This window comes from Tupaia chinensis, unplaced genomic scaffold (assembly GCF_000334495.1).
Source record: "Tupaia chinensis unplaced genomic scaffold, TupChi_1.0 Scaffold000647_1, whole genome shotgun sequence".
Lineage (NCBI taxonomy): Eukaryota > Metazoa > Chordata > Mammalia > Scandentia > Tupaiidae > Tupaia > Tupaia belangeri.
Genome location: NW_006160168.1, coordinates 3,465,554 through 3,483,084, shown reverse-complemented (window position 1 = coordinate 3,483,084; position 17,531 = coordinate 3,465,554). Strand labels below are relative to the sequence as shown.

At 38.8% G+C, this 17,531-nt stretch overlaps 1 protein-coding gene across 4 annotated transcripts in view; it reads right to left on the bottom strand.

Annotated features, from left to right (window-relative positions):
* Window positions 1-17,531, bottom strand: part of MINDY3 (MINDY lysine 48 deubiquitinase 3) — a 120,804-nt gene that overhangs the window by 24,410 nt on the left and 78,863 nt on the right. For all 4 annotated transcript variants that reach the window (XM_006159752.3, XM_027776248.1, XM_027776250.1 and 1 more), the window contains one exon: window positions 6,629-6,701. In XM_006159752.3, coding sequence (XP_006159814.1) covers window positions 6,629-6,701 — 73 coding nt within the window. The remainder of the gene's footprint in view (window positions 1-6,628; window positions 6,702-17,531) is intronic.

The window sequence follows — 17,531 nt, the reverse complement described above, 5'->3', positions numbered from 1 at the left end:
GAGTAGACAATATAAGAAATTCCATGAAGTCCAGCAAGATGGCTGACTAGAGGTGCCTGGTGCTCACGCCCTGCACACATGCACAACAAAAAAAGACCAAACTTTAACTAGAGGGTGATGGGATCCCTGCGGTGCTTGAAAAACCAGGATGGTAGCTTAACAGTGATGTACCCTGCCTCTGCCAACCCATCTTACTTACTGAAATTGGCTTCAAGCCAAAAAGGATGTCTCTTTGTGGAGAAAAGGTAAGCAGAAGGCCGTTAGCAGCCCCAGCTTCCACCACAGCCACCTGTGGTCCTTGCCACAGGAGACCCATGCATTCTTTCTAGACCCTGAGCCCGGTTTGGAGAGCTGCCTAGAGTTCATGTAGCTGCACTGCTCAAGAGTGGGAGCTCAAGTTGTACACTTCCCACCCCCAGTGACACAGGCTGCTACATGATGATGCCATTTTGAAACTGGAGCCACTCTCAGATTGTATCTTGCTCTGGGAAACCAGAAGCCATTTTGCTTCTCCCTCCCTAGGCTCAGTCGATATGCCATTACACTCACACAGGGGGATGCAGCGCCATAGTCTCAGCTACTTGGAACCCAAGTCAGCACAATGGTTTGATCTGAGCCTTTGTGACACCCTTCCCGTAAAGGCAGTCCTTTACGGTGGGGAAGGTGATCCTTACTGAATGTGCGCCCAGCCCAACAGCTAGTACAGTGGGCCACCACACTGCCAAACTTACTCCACAGCCAGCTAGCATGCCACACATGTGCCTAGCCTGGCAGCCAGCTCAGCAGACCCCATTCCCAGTAAGCCTGACCTGCTGAATGTGTACATGCACCCTTATTCTGAGAACCAGCCCAGCACATCCCCACAAACAAATCTGTGCCCACAAATTATTGCATCCTACACCCCTTTACACTCACAGACATCACTGACATGAATTAAGATTGAGATTACATTGCTGTGTCCACCTAGAACCAAAGCCAGCACACAAAACCAAACCAACACACTAGGACCCATCTACATGAAGTTTTACCCAATGAATGTCAATGTATAAAAATAGAAAAGGTGATCATTCCACCAGATGCACGTTTGGAAATGAAACGTAAAAAAAGAAGTTAAAAATTGACACCTCTAAAGAAACAAAATAATTCTCCAATAATAGGTCCCCCACGAAAAGAAATTGTAAAAGTGCCTGAAAAAGGAACCCAAAATAATGGCTTTAAGGAAACTGGGTAATACAGACAATTCAATAAAATAAACAATTCATAATGTGAATGAAAATTTCAATGACAAGCTAGATATCATAAAAAAGAATGAGACACAAATTTTGGAACTGAAAACTTAAATGAAATAAACAATACAAATGGACAGTGTCAACAAGAGACTAGATCAAGCAGAAAAAGATTTCTGAACTTGAGGACAGGTCGTTTCATATAACCCAGTCAGAGGAAAAAAAAGAAATAAGAATAAAAAAGAATTTAAAAAAAAGCCTATAAAAACTATCGGATATAGTTAAGCAAATAAATATTCAAACTATGGGAGTCTCAGAGGAAGTTGAGACACACACACACACACACACACACACACAAAGAGACAGTCACACACACCCTTATCTATTTAGCAAAATAATAGAGGGAAACTTCCCAAGTCTTAGTAGACAAATGGATGTCCAGATCTAGGAAGCTCAAAGATTCCAAATAGATTCAAACCAAAAAGGTCTTCTCCATGGCATACTGTAATCAAACTGTCGAGTCAAAAACAGAATTCTAAACGCAGTGAGAAAAGTGCCAAGTCACATATGAGAGAATTCCCCACCAACAGATGTCTTGGCAGAAACCTGGAAAGAACAAGAGTTGATACTTTCAAAGTGCTAAAAGGTAAGAACTGTCAGCCATTAATACTATACACAACAAAGCTATCCTTCAGAAATAAAGTAATAGTAAAGCTTTTCCCAGACAAGCAAATTTGAAGGAATTCATCTCCACAGGACTAGTCTTACAAAAATACTTAAGAGAGTGCTATAACAGGAAATGAAAAGATATCACTAGTCTGAAAACATGTATATGTGTGACTGACTAGAAGTAAATTCATAACTAAACTCAAAATACTCCAGTATTATAATAAAAGTATGTAGGGACCAGCAGTTAGCGTAATGGCTATGTCGCTGGACTCCCACGTAGTCGACCGTGGTTTGCGGCCCAGACCTGGTGGTTTAAAACTCACGCTGGGCGCGTGTGCGTGCGTGCCCAAGATCCTGAGAGGAGAGTGGAGGAGAAGGGATTGTGGCATGGCCATCCCCCCTGGGAGGTGATTTCTCGCTTTCTGTCTCTCCGTCTCTCTCTTTCTGGCGAGCGTACGCGCCCTATAGCAAAATACCTCTCTCTCTCAAAAAAAAAAAAAAAACCAAAACTATGCAAATCTTTTTTTTAAAAAACAAAACTATGTAAATCTTCAAACAAAATGATCAAAAGTAAGAACAGAGACAATTAGTGGTTAAAAGGACAAATATAAAACATCTTCATAAAGATGTAAATTAAAGAGGCAAAAATACAAATTGTGAGGTAACAGTAAAAATATTTTTATGTGACCAAAGTTAAACTGCTATCAGCTTAAAATAGTAAACTGAAAGATTCTTTGTCAGGCCTTTGGTAACCATAAGAAAAAAATTATAATAGATAAACAAATGAGAAAGAAGAATCAAGGCTCAGTTTTTGACAGCACAGAAATACAAAGGATCATCAGAGACTACTATCAACAATTAGTCATCAGCAAACTACAAAAACCTAGAAGAAAGGGTTAAAATCCTGGACATTTACAACCTATCACACCTAAGTTATAGAGTAGTAAAAAAGTAGCAAAAAAGACCAATATCCCTGACAAAAACAGATGTAAAAATCCTCAACAAATACTAGCTAAGTGGGAGCACATGGTAATGGTGGTTAAGGGTGCTGGACTCCCACATGGCTGACCGTGGTTCAAGTCTCAGACTTGGCGGCTTGTGTTCTCACTTTCCTCCTCTCTCTCTCTCACTCTGTCCCTCTATGGCCAAATTAAAATAAATAAAATAAAGTTAAAAAAATTCTTTAAAAAAAAATCCTAGCTAGGGCTGGCAAGTGGCGTGGTGGATAAGGGTGCTAGATTCCTACATGGCCGACCACGGTTTGAGTCTCAGACTTGGTGGCTTGCTTTCTCACTTTCCCTCTCTCACTCTCTCTCTGTGTCTTTCTGGTCAAATTAAAATAATAAATAAATAAAATGAATAAATAAATAAAATAAAATAAATAATTCTTTTAAAAAAATCCTAGCTAAATGAATTCAAAACATATTGAAAGGTCATTCAGTATGATCAAGTAGGATTCATTCCAAGCATGCAAGGGCTGTTCAAGAGAATGGAATTAATCAATGTGACAAATCACATAAATAGAAAGAGGGACAAAAGCAATATGACTGTTTCAACAGATGCAGAAAAACATTTGACATGTATTCCATTCTGCAAGAAGTTTATCTTTCATTCTGTAATTAATACCAGTATGGGTAGATAATCCATCCCCGATAAATCCTGAACCAGTAGGTATTTACATAGGTGTCTGGAGGGTGGGGAGTCTTCAAAAAGTTCATAGAAAATGCACATTATAAAAAAATTATGCTTGACTTTTCAAAACTTTTTCACTAAAATAAACCTGTACTTTAATTCCATATTCCACAAACTTCTGAAGTGCACTTGTACATGCGTGGCTGTGAAGTGCTGTTCCTCACTGGAATGTAAGGCATACAGAAGGAAAGCATCTAAAGATGGCAGAAAATAAATCATAGGCCTAAAGGCCTTACAGTACCAGGAAATGACTCAACTCATTCTTCTTTTAAATATGAATCCAAGCCTTCATCATTAATGTGTTAAGTTATTTCAATAATCTGTTATCTCTAGCATCACTTCTTTTTAGTCAATTCTATCTTATTTTTCTTGAGCCCTTTCTACTTGAGTTGAATGCTCTGCTGACTTCTCCTTATAAGTTGCTTTCTCCTGCCTGTGTCATAGGTATGTGTCACTTTCTTTCTTTCCTCTTTTTTTCTTTAAGGTTTTTGTCATAGGGAGTGAATGCTTGCAGGAGAGGAGAGATTAAAAAAGATATGGAGAGATGCAAAGTGAGAAATCTCCCCTCCTTCTTTCTCTCGGGATTTTGGGCATACACATGCACGCATGTACCAGCATGATTTTCAAGCTGCTAGGTCCAGGGCTTGAACCGCAGTTGGCCATGTGCCAGATGCAGAAAAACATTTGACATGTATTCCATTCTGCAAGAAGTTTATCTTTCATTCTGTAATTAATACCAGTATGGGTAGATAATCCATCCCCGATAAATCCTGAACCAGTAGGTATTTACATAGGTGTCTGGAGGGTGGGGAGTCTTCAAAAAGTTCATAGAAAATGCACATTATAAAAAAATTATGCTTGACTTTTCAAAACTTTTTCACTAAAATAAACCTGTACTTTAATTCCATATTCCACAAACTTCTGAAGTGCACTTGTACATGCGTGGCTGTGAAGTGCTGTTCCTCACTGGAATGTAAGGCATACAGAAGGAAAGCATCTAAAGATGGCAGAAAATAAATCATAGGCCTAAAGGCCTTACAGTACCAGGAAATGACTCAACTCATTCTTCTTTTAAATATGAATCCAAGCCTTCATCATTAATGTGTTAAGTTATTTCAATAATCTGTTATCTCTAGCATCACTTCTTTTTAGTCAATTCTATCTTATTTTTCTTGAGCCCTTTCTACTTGAGTTGAATGCTCTGCTGACTTCTCCTTATAAGTTGCTTTCTCCTGCCTGTGTCATAGGTATGTGTCACTTTCTTTCTTTCCTCTTTTTTTCTTTAAGGTTTTTGTCATAGGGAGTGAATGCTTGCAGGAGAGGAGAGATTAAAAAAGATATGGAGAGATGCAAAGTGAGAAATCTCCCCTCCTTCTTTCTCTCGGGATTTTGGGCATACACATGCACGCATGTACCAGCATGATTTTCAAGCTGCTAGGTCCAGGGCTTGAACCGCAGTTGGCCATGTGCGAGTCCAGTGCCTTCACTGTCCTACCACCCCACTTTATCTTTTTGCTTCCATTTGCCAATGTGATTTTTTCCCCTTATGTGTTCATGACAGCTCCCTAAGTTTTATTCCAATTACATTTCTTTAACTCTTGTACTGTACTATTTATATTTAACTTATCTTCATATTAACTTGTATTGTTTTTAAAAACTATCTTTTAATAAGTTGATCCTCACTTCAAAATGTATTAAAAATGTTTAGGGACAGAAATGATTATTTCCTGTTTTTCCATCCAAGGGTTACAAGTGGCAAGAGAATGCTTATAAGCTGTCATCTAGCATGGCGTAATTGAATGTGCTACGCATAGCAATGATTCAAGTTGAAGATTTCTATAAGGCTATTCTTATGTAGTGGGAAAATGTGAAGACATAAATCTCTTACTTCTTTATGTAAATATCTAAGTAAAATGCTACCCCAAATTTAAATGATTCTAAGAGAAAAGAAACTTTTGTTCCTTAGGTTAGGGAAATGGTATAATAGAAGGAGGAAAGCTAACTCAAAGTCAAAATACCAATAATAACAATGAACCTAAGGTGTGTAGAGGCGGAAACACGTATTTATAAAGCACGTACACGACCAAGTACCACAGGGCAAAGTGCTTTCTAAAAAACTACTCATTTAATCTTTTTATGACTCTAAGAAACAGGTGGTAGTTATTTTCATTTAAAAGCCAAGAAAACAAATGTATAGATCTAAAAGTAGCTAGCCTAAAGTTATACTGCTAGTAAGTGGTGTGGGGATGTATTTCTAAAATTTGTATTATGCAAATTTTTCAAAGAGCACAACAGATCACCAAGAATAAACAGCTTCAAGACAGAAGAAAGTGTATTCATAAAGATAACTGAATCAATTCAGGGTTCACAATGACTTCACTGACCTAACCACTTTAGTTTCTATCTTGTAATTTATAATAAAACTTAAGCCAGTACTTAGTTTTGAAGTTATATTTGAAAAGTTAGGGAGCTAACTCTAATAGTTAAGTCAAAACTATTATCTAAGAACGTAAATATAAAAATGATCAAAACAAGCCAGGAGACAGTGATATGACAGATATTTTAATGACTTAGGTGACCTTTTCAAAACTATTCTTTGTTAGTAGAATAGCTAAGCACAGAGACTTAAAGAGAATGATAAAGATGATATTCTTCTCTATCTTTATTATAACACAACTATACAGACATACCTTGGAAGATGTTTATTTATTATTAATTTGGATAAGTAAATAAGAAAATGACTTACTTTTTAAAGGCCTTGTTCAGAAGGTAGTATTTTTCTCTGTTGGAAACTGACTATCAGAGATCGAGATTCAAGTAACTAACTTCAGTACTCCAAGAAATACAAATGTCTTAAGCCATGACAGAAGTTGATGAGCATTTAAGTATGCTATTTTATTTATTCCTTTCAGAATTTTCAAGAAATTCAACCCATTTTTCATCTTATAATCCAGTAAGTTTTCTGAATAAAACTCAAGTTAGTTTCAATGTCTTTCAAATACATAAACATAAAACAGTTGACATTTCATAAAATCTTTTACCTTCTGGATCATAGGTTTGAAAAACTCTCCTGGCTTGTTCTGAAGGAGCTTCAGGCGCAACTAAAGCCATATCCTACAAAGACAAAAGGCATGCTGTCAACTAACCAGGTACAATAACATGACACTAAAAATAAGGAAAACAAATAGTAGGATGGAGAAATGATGGTATTTGGAGTTGGAAGTCGAGCTAGTCACAGGAGTGTGACTACATAAGTCACAAACCCTGGGCCTTACTTTAACATCTAAAAGATGGGAATAATATTTCAACCACAAAAAATTTTGTGAGAATTACATATGAATCTTTATATATAGAAATAACATGAAATACCTGAAAGGCTAATACAAAGTCTAATGTAAGTCTTAATTACTATAAACTACCATCTATAAAACTTAATCTTATATATTTGTTTCACATTAATTGTCTAGGTAAGAACTATAATTATATTTCCTGACTTTTGATATTCAAAAACAAGGGCTAAAGAATAATGCAATTACATAGCCAAGTATTTGAAATGGATTACTTTAGAAGGCATGTTACAGTGGTAACCAGCCAAAGATCCATCAATCAAATTCTGCATATCCAGAATTCTTAACTTTTCTTAAAGAAAACACCCGAGAGGCAGAATTATCTTTTTCCCCTAAAACAAATTCTCTACCATGACTAAATTCTTTTTACCACAGTAAGCATTGCTATTTATCAAAATTCTAAGCATAAAAATTCAGGGTTATCTTCAGTTCTTCTCCAAACTTTCTTCCACATACCTAAGCTACTATTCTATTGCTATTAGAAATACAATTGGGTCATTGGGAAAGTCATGACTTAATTTTCTATGCAAAAATGTACCATTGAGGCTGGCAAGTGGTGTGGTGGTTAAGGCACTAGACTCCCACATGGCAGATGGTGGTTCGAGTCCTGGACTTAGTGGCTTGCTTTCTCACCTTCCCTCTCTCTTTCTGTCTCTCTGGTCAAATTAAAAATAACAGTAATAATGAATAAAATTAAGTAAAATAATTATTTTAAAAAAATACATCAGGACTTTCCAGACTATGTGACCAGCATGAATCTAGGATCTAGGCTCCTGTTGTCTATCTTTGGTCCTAGTTTTGGTCTAAGCCTCTGCCTTCAATTGTGTTCACTCAGACAAATTTAATCAGAGAAAAAGTTTCCAAGTTCCCCTTCATACCACCTTGCATCATTTTTAAGAAGCTGAGGAGTGGGACCAGCAGTTAGCATAATGGCTATGCTGCTGAACTCCCACGTAGTCGACCACGGTTCACGTCCCGGCTATTTATCAAAATTCTAAGCATAAAAATTCAGGGTTATCTTCAGTTCTTCTCCAAACTTTCTTCCACATACCTAAGCTACTATTCTATTGCTATTAGAAATACAATTGGGTCATTGGGAAAGTCATGACTTAATTTTCTATGCAAAAATGTACCATTGAGGCTGGCAAGTGGTGTGGTGGTTAAGGCACTAGACTCCCACATGGCAGATGGTGGTTCGAGTCCTGGACTTAGTGGCTTGCTTTCTCACCTTCCCTCTCTCTTTCTGTCTCTCTGGTCAAATTAAAAATAACAGTAATAATGAATAAAATTAAGTAAAATAATTATTTTAAAAAAATACATCAGGACTTTCCAGACTATGTGACCAGCATGAATCTAGGATCTAGGCTCCTGTTGTCTATCTTTGGTCCTAGTTTTGGTCTAAGCCTCTGCCTTCAATTGTGTTCACTCAGACAAATTTAATCAGAGAAAAAGTTTCCAAGTTCCCCTTCATACCACCTTGCATCATTTTTAAGAAGCTGAGGAGTGGGACCAGCAGTTAGCATAATGGCTATGCTGCTGAACTCCCACGTAGTCGACCACGGTTCACGTCCCGGACCCAGTGGCTTAAAACTCACGCCAGGCACGTGTGCATGCGTGCCCAAGATCCTGAGAGGAGAATGGAGGGGGACTGCGGCGTGGCCATTCCCCCTGGTGGGGGTGATTTCTCGCTTTCTGTCTCTGTCTGGCGAGCGCACATGCCCTATAGCAAAAACCTCTCCAAAAAAATTTAAAAAAAGATGCTGAGGAGTATAAATACTAAACAAAATTTAAAATGCTAATCCTCTAAGAACAAAATTTTTGTAACAAATGTACTTAGAACTTTTTTCCTAATCATCTTCCCCTCACCCTTGTTCACAGATCAAAAAACAAGCTGTAATTATCAATTAGAGTAGTTTTTAACCAAGCAAGAGGAGGTTCCTGAAAACCTTAACAGAATACTCAGTTTTTATGAGACTCAGGAATGGGAACCAAAACTAGGCAATCTATGAGAGCCTTTACACATTTTTTATGCATTACAACAAAATGTAAAATAATAAGACCATCTGATATATCATTAGTGAAATTTATATCATTAGTGAAATTCAGAATGTACAATTATTTCCTGTTTACCACCCATTGATAGAAATGTCTCAAGATCTGCCTTTTTAGCATTTTCAATGCTGTCAATATTGTGCTGACAATGCGCAAGTTAAGTGGCATGCTTTCCTTTGGTCTAACTTCCCATGCCATTCTAACTTTAAGATCTCGTCCTTTATTGCTGGATACTTGGACTGCATCTTATCTTTTGATATCATAAACAATGCTGCACCAAATAAGCCTGAACATGATATTTCATACATGTGTAGTTATGTTTGTAGGATAGATCATCAGTGTAGGATGGTTGGATCAAAGGAGAAATACCTTAGAATTTGATAGATAATGCCAGACTTTCTTTTTTTCTTTTTCTTTTTTTTGCCATAGGGTGCTTGTGCTCACCAGAGAGAGACAGAGACACAGAGAAAGGGAAAGTGAGAAATCGCTCCCCCAGTGGGGATGGCCACTGGCGATCTCTTCTCCATTCTCCTCTCAAAAACTTGGACACACACATGTGCGCCTGGCATGATTTTCAAGCCACCAGGTCTGGGACTTATACAGTGGTTGCCAATATGGAAGCCCGGTGCCTTAACCACCATGCCATCTGCTTGCTCCTAATATGACAGATTCTTTAGTTATATTTATTAATGTAATTTGACTGAGAACTGTGAGAGAAAAGTAGTTAGAAAGAAAATCAGCTTTGACAGAAGAATGAGGTTGATGTTGAACTTTTATGAGAATCTGGAAGTAATGGTTAAATATCCAAACAGCATGTATGACGTTATCTCAATGCCTGGCCCTCTACAAACAATCATTGTCTGCCAATTGCAAGCTATCAGCTATTAAAAAAAAGGTAACATGGTAAAGGGGGTTAGGACTGGAGTATGTGCCAGGTAAGATTCTAAAACTAATAAAAGATTAGTTCAAAGAAGAACAAGAGTACTTTCAAAAAAGAACTTAAGCTGGCCAGCAGGTGGTGTGGAGGTTAACAGGTGCTGGCTTCCATATGGTCAACTCTATGGTTGAGTCCCAGACATGGAGGCCTCAAAGTCATGCCAGACACTTGTGTACATTCGTGCCAAAAATCCCAAGAGAAGACTGGAGGAGAAGGGACTGTGGCATGATCATCCTCCTGGGAGGTAATTTCTCATTTTCCCTCTGTCTCTCTCTCTCTGGCAAGTACATGTGCTCTATAGCAAAAACTGGAAAAAGAGGAGGAACTGGAAAAAGAAAAGGAACTCTTGTAACTCACTGGTTGAAGTTAGGAAGTGTGAAACAAGTGTCTCAAAAATCTGTATTTTGGGAAACAATGACAAACCCACGCATCAACTACCTAAACAGAAATTTCTTTTTTCCTTCCAACATACAACCCAGAGGGTTGTGAGGTTCCAAATAATGAAAACAGCAAATGTAACTGCCATTACTATAAAGCAAATTGTGTCTTGAACAATTAAAAAGATCATTTTTCCCTTTGATCTCAGTGATACATACTAGTAGGCAATTTGCTAAATTGCTTAGGAACTAATTCTCTTTAATCATACCACTTATTTTAAGATGTGTTTATATGTGTAGGGGAGGTAAGAAAAAAAAAAAAAAGAAGGAAAGAAAAAAAACCCAAGAGATTACAGTAAATTCTAATGGACACATTCCAAAAGTTCTCATCTACAAATCAAAGCCAGTTTATAATCTTCTAAAGTGATTACTTACTTTTTTTGACTGCTTACAATACTTTTTTAATTACTGCTGAAAATGATCTTACTTAAAGCTGGTTTCAAGTTTATATAATAATTAAATGTTTATAGATGAAATCAGAAAGTTACAAAACCATTTTCTATTCCCATTGAAATGTTTGGTGTTCAGGTTCTTTTAACCTTCTTTTTTTTGGAGAGATTTTTGCTACAGGGCGCATGCGCTCGCCAGAAAGACCAAGAGGGACAGAGAGACAGAAAGTAAGAAATCACCCCCCAGGGGGCATGGCCGCACCGCAATCCCTTCTCCTCCATTCTCCTCTCGGGACCTTGGGCACGCAGGCATACGTGCCAGGAGTGAATTTTAAGCCAACAGGTCTGGGCCTTGAACTGAGGTCAACTACACGGGAGTCCAGTGACATGGCCATTATGCTAACTGTTGGTCCCTCTTTTAACTTTCTAATTTAATTTAAAATTACGAATTCCAGCACCAAAGTCTACTAAGTTATTTAACTTAAACCCTTCTGAACAAGGCTTCTAATGTAAAGATCTATAGCAGAATGAACCATACAATACATATGGTAATATGATACATTGAAGTTTGCATATCAAGTTTGAATAGCAAGTATAGAATTCCATTCAAATGAAAGAGAGAATTTTAAAATCATAAATCCAAATATTTCAAGGAGAGAGGTATTATAACTGCCATTTTTTTTGTTGTTGTACATAAAGTAAATTTAATTATAAGGAAGCAAAAATGGAGGGGCCAGCAGGTGATATGGTAGTTAAGCTGCTGGACTACCAAATGGCCAACCAGAGTTCTAGTCCCAGACCAGGTGGTTGAAAATCATGCTGGGCACGTGTATGTGCGTGCATGTGTGTCCAAAAATCCTGAGAGGAGAAGGAATTGCAATGTGGCCATTCCGCGTGGGGGATGATTTCACTTTCCTCTCTGTTGTCTCTCTATTTTGTCCTATGGCAAAAGTAAAAACAAAAACACACACACAAAAAGAAGTAAAATGGACCATTTAGTAACTATGCATATGTTCACAAAAATATGAAGAAGATTCTGCCCCATCTTGTTTTCTACTTTCAAGATGTAATATAGCGGGAACCAGCAGTTAGCATAATGACTATGTCGCTGGACTCCCTCGTAGTCAACCGCAGTTCGAGTCCTGGACCCTGTGGCTTAAAACTCACGCCGGGTGTGCGTGCGTGCCCAAGATCCTGAGAGGAGAATGGAGGAGAAGGGATTGTGGCGTGGCCATCCCCCCTGGGGGTGATTTCTCTCATTCTATCTCTCTGTCTCTGTCTTTCTGGTGAGCGCACGCACCCTATAGCAAAAACCTCTCCAAAAAACAAACAAACAAACAAAAAGAAATGTTAGAGAAAACAATTTCTATTCAGCTACTTTACTGGTTGACAAGAATTGCTGAACAATACAGCTTTTAAAATGATCTAGGCCTCACCATGAAACCAGCGTCTCTTTTTCATGTAGCTCTGCCTGAATTGTTAGTGTAATTGTTTGCTGTTCACCATACACCTTTTCAAATATTGTAACGTTAGCTATCCTTCTGAACACCTACTGAAATACAAGGCCTGTGTTTGGTGGGTAGGCTAGAGATAAGTAGTTCATTACTGAAAAGATCTTTAAAGTTTACTCATTACACCTTTCACCATTATCAAAAGCAATCTGCTGTCATGAGTAATCAAAGAACCTCCGAAAACCTTACCTAACTTCAGGAATAATCAGACATATAAGAAGATTTTAAGAAGTTCGTGAAAAATCGGAATTAAGTGAGTTTAATTTTGTACAAAACCGTTTTGAAATCTATGCATAATTTCTGCATACTACGCATTGCCAGTGAGCCTTCTGAAGACCTCTTGGGTATAAAGGACGTTTCAGCTTGCAGACAGTATTTTAGAGTACTATTAAAAACCCCTTTATAAAAAAAAAGGAAGTTAATTGGTAAGTAATTTTCCTTCAAACTTTAAAGCAAAATTTCACTTTCATAATTAGTTTCATACTGACTCTTTGCTCATCATACTTAAGAAAACGACTTGGGAACTATCAATAGATTTTAAATACCAAATGTTTTCAAAATATATACTGTTCCTGGTTTTTTTTGTTTTTGTTTTTTTTACTCTTCTGTTACTTTCTAGAACTGGGCAAAAGGCCCCACCTCTCCATGGCAGCTCTGTTCTGTGGCACTGATTTGGGTCATATCAGCACCAAAGTCTGGGTAGGAAACGTAAGGAGAGCCCTGTGAGGTTCTTCCTCCAGAAAAACAAACTCTAAGTGCACAAGTAAAAATAAAGCAGTAGGAGAAAATGTCTCCAATAGAGAGACCATCTACTCTTATAATCAATTATTCATTTTAATCAATGGGCTTCTCTTTCTCCCTTTTAGCAGAACTGCACAATTCACTCCAACAATCCTTTTGGTCTTACCCAGCCAGTTTCTGCCAGTTGATTGATCTCTAATGCCCTCAGTGTCCACTCTGTGAAATGCCTTTCCTGTGCATCTGGGAAGCTATTTATGAACCATCTTTGCAAGAACAGAGAAAATGGCTTTCTATACTCTGTCATTTTCTGTATTCTATCACTTATATAAAAAAGCCATTAGCCTCTCACAACTGTATTTCATTAAGAAAAGAACTAACAGGGACAGCCCCATAGCCTGTTGGACAAGGGCACCAGATCCCACAAGGATTTCTGGTTTAAATCCACCTCTGGAGGCTTGAAAAACTCTGGATGCATATGCATCAAATCCCAACAGGATGGAGAAATGGAGGAGAAGGGACTGCAGTGTGATCACATTTCATTGTGGTGGGCCCTTTCTCCCTCTGTCTTTGTCTCTTTCTCTATGTGACACACATGCCCTCTGGCAACTGGGAAAAACAAAAACAAAAACAAAAAACAAAAACAAAAAAAAATCAAAGCAAAACAGCTAAGATAAGATACACTACTACTTTTAAGCACACAAATATTTACGCATCAAAATGATTACCTGACTATATTCAAGGTAGAATATAACATATAAGGTAGAATATTATACAAATACCGAGGTAAAAGTTTTATTAAATCTGCCAGTCAAAAGGTTTCTTTGCAACTTCCAAAGGACTCTTTGCATCAGCAGTATTCACTTAAACTTTGTTAAATCCCATGAATGCAACGCACACCATGTGATAAACGGTATTTTTGTTCCCAATTAGTTGGCCCTTCCTTCCTTTAAAGAGGATTAAATGTAACGGGACCTGAAGTGCCTTCTGCAGGATGGGTCTACGTCCTCGCCCCACTGATAACTGGTTTGGCCAGCTGGCTTGTTCTGGTCATAACTGGAAGTGCCATTATGGCAGCTCCTGGCAGAAGCTTAAGTGTCACTGTCCTCTGTGAGGATCTTGTGCTCGCTTTCACGAGAGCCGCACATTCCTGACGCTGCTCCTTCAGCCCAGACTTTAGGATGGAGGAGACACATGAAGCACACTTCAGGCAGCACGTAAGATAAGAAAGAAGCTGTAGGCGGAGTAGGAGTGTGGTGGCAGTGGGTGACCTAGGACATGCGGAAAGAGCACGCACCGATAGAGGGAATGTAAATATGACAGGAGTGACGTTGCTGAACTTTTATCATCATCACATGCAGGCAGCTGTAACCAATGTGTGGAGAGACTCCTATCCCGAGAAGGGCAGACTGGTCTCACTGGCCCCATTATCCTCGACTGCGACTTCTCCCCCATCTCTTGGCAAAAGAATTAAAACCCAATATTCTGTGAGGTTTTATACTGTCACATGTACTATGCTACCTACCCAGTGACATCAATTTCAGCGACATGAACTGCGTGTATAGGAACTCGCACGTATACAGACCTCCTAGGTTTCGGAGGATGTGACTGCACCTGAGAGGATTAAAGTATAGTCTACTCAAAGCCTGGTGGCCTTGGATTAGTATGAACCACCATCCTGATGCTACCTCCTCTGTATGAGAGAGACAGACAGACACACACCCAAAGAAAGGGAGAGAAGCAAGCCCTCCCCAGCCCCCACATCCCCCATGAGGAACAGTCACACCACAATCCCTTCTCCGTCTCCCTCCTTTTGAGCGCATACACACAACATGCACCGGGCTTGTTTTTCCAGTTGCCAGGTCAGGGACTCAAACCGCACCTGGATGGTTACGGGGACGCAGCTGCTTTAACTACCAGGCCATGGAGTTGGCCCAACCTCCTTTGTATTTTAAATAAGGTTTGAATGATTGAAAAACAATCACAGTTCTCAAATTTGTGATATTTTACCACTTTCTCATGGCTTTCAGAGAGAAGCTTTTACTGTTTATTAAGAAAACTGCTCTGGGGTCAGCAGGTGCTATGGTGGTCAAAGCACTGGACTTCCACATGGCCGACCATAGTTTGAGTCCTGGACCTGGTGGCTTGCTTCCTTACTTTCCCTATCTCTCTCTCTCTTGTGAGCACATGGGCCCTATGAAAACTTTTAAAATGGTAATAATAAAATTAAATAAGTAATTCTTAAAAAAAAAGAAGAAGAAAGAAAAAGGAAGACTGCTCCACTTCCATGAATTTGCTTTACAGTCAGGCCTTAAATATTCATGTTAAGCTTTTCATATCAAGATCCACTTTTGTACAGTGAAAATGACTTGAGAATTCTAATTATTCATCTTTTGCTTCCATTTCAATCTCCTAGTACCACAAGTACGGTATAGCTATAACAAAGCAACTACAATTCTTCAGAGTATGAACTTTCACTGACCACACCACATTTCTTGTCTTTTTGCTTAATCTTTTTTTCCAAGACTACAATATAACCCTCATATTGTAAGTCTAAATCCTACCACGTCCCTTCACTCAAGTGCCATCTCTTGTGCACCCACCTTTCCCTTCTTCCGATATTTTCTCCACCTTAGCATAATGATTTTTTTTGACTTGAGGGAGGAAAATACTTAAAAGTATACTAGTATCTACCTTTGGAGATACACGTTTCATTGGTTCTAGACTATAAGATATAGGTGAAAATGATACACACTTCACGGGGTTGCTTTGAGGATTAAATACGAAATTGTGTGTGATACATAGCACAGTGCCTGACACATGGATAACATTTAATAAATGTAATCAGAAAACTATTACAATGTATCCGTCCTTGCATTTCAACAGAACTCAGCACAATGCTGAAGGTTTGCTGTATTAAGGTGCTGGAGGAAAACAAAGATAAATCAAATAGTGTTACAAAATGTGGGAGAAACAAGAGGAGCAAGCCCTATCAGAATGAGCAGTCACCACCCCAAAGATGTCAAGGGAGGACCAAGGATGCCAAGCAGGATTATTATTATTATTATTTTGCTATAGTGTACATGCGTTCGCCAGAGAGACAGAAACCGAGAAATCATGCCCCAAGGGGGATGGCCATGCTACAACCCCTTCTCCTCCATCCTCCTCTTGTGATCATTGGCACACATGCACATGCGCCCGGCGTGAGTTTAAGCCACCGGGTCCGGGACTCAAACTGCGGTCGACTACATGGGAGTCCAGTGACAGCCATTATGCTAACTGCTGGTCCCCCAATCAGGATTTTGATAAGCACATTTGAGCATGGGATAAAAGAAACAAAAGAACACACATATAAAAAGACAAAATCAAACTTATTAAGACTTTAATGACAGTCATACATTAGACCTCTAGCTTATCTGCCTACAATTGTTTCTCATCCGTTATGGACGGACAGCTAGAGGAGAGGGCTTACCAACAGCGACCCTATGGGGCCGGACAGTGTACTGCAGACATGCAATGCTGGGTGAGGCAGACCCTCATGGGAGGTTTCTGGTTTGTATCCAGAGATCTCCCCACACATGCCAGTGCAGGTGTGCCCACGACCCAGGGCTGGCTCAGGTTGGGGGTGGGTGACGATATGAAGACCCTGCTGAGGGTGCCCTATTGTCTCGTTCTGTCACTCTTACTCTCTCATGGGAGAATAAACAAACTTAAAAAAAATGCTGACTCTAATGAAAACTCATGAACTCTATTCATGACAGACTGCCTTTAGGCTCTTCTATCACTGATATCTTATCTCTTTAAAAAAATTATCTGGATTCTGTTAAACAACAAAAAAAAAGTCAAAGAGAGAGTAGGAATTATTTCAGGAAGCAGTTGGATGTCGCTGATATGAATGAAAAGTGATAACCATTAAAAAAGAAAATTCAGAAAAATTACACAAACCAGATATTTGGAGAGCTTGTATGAGGTCATTCAGAGTCATAGCGAAGCATATATAAGGACGATTAATGTTCACTTATTTAAGGACTTAAGAATGCCTTTATTTTGAGATTTCTGGCCAAAATAATTAATGGGGGCCAGGCACTGGCTTGTTGATAACACAACTGAACCCACAAGGGGAAGGTCCTGGGTTCACGTCCCAGGACCTCCCTGAGTATGCCGTTCTGATCAGCGCTGACTGAGACGGGGCTAGACTGCAACATCAAGAGCCTGTTGGGAGTGCCTGTCTCTGTCTCTCACTCATAGGAAAAAGACATACTTTTGAAAAAAATTTAAGTGTTAGTATTTTGGTGGAACAAATCATTGGCAGAATCCTATATCATTGATGAAGATTATCCCCTTAGTATGCTAAGCAGGGAAACAGCTTCTGGGTAAAAACGGGCATATATTTAACAATTCAAATAATGGAAAATGGCTAGTATGTATAGGCAAATTCTATCCAAATTTCCTAAGTACTTCTTTTTTTTTTTCTTTTAGAGATTTTTGCTATAGGGCTTGTGTACTCACTGGACAGACTGAGACAGAGAGAGA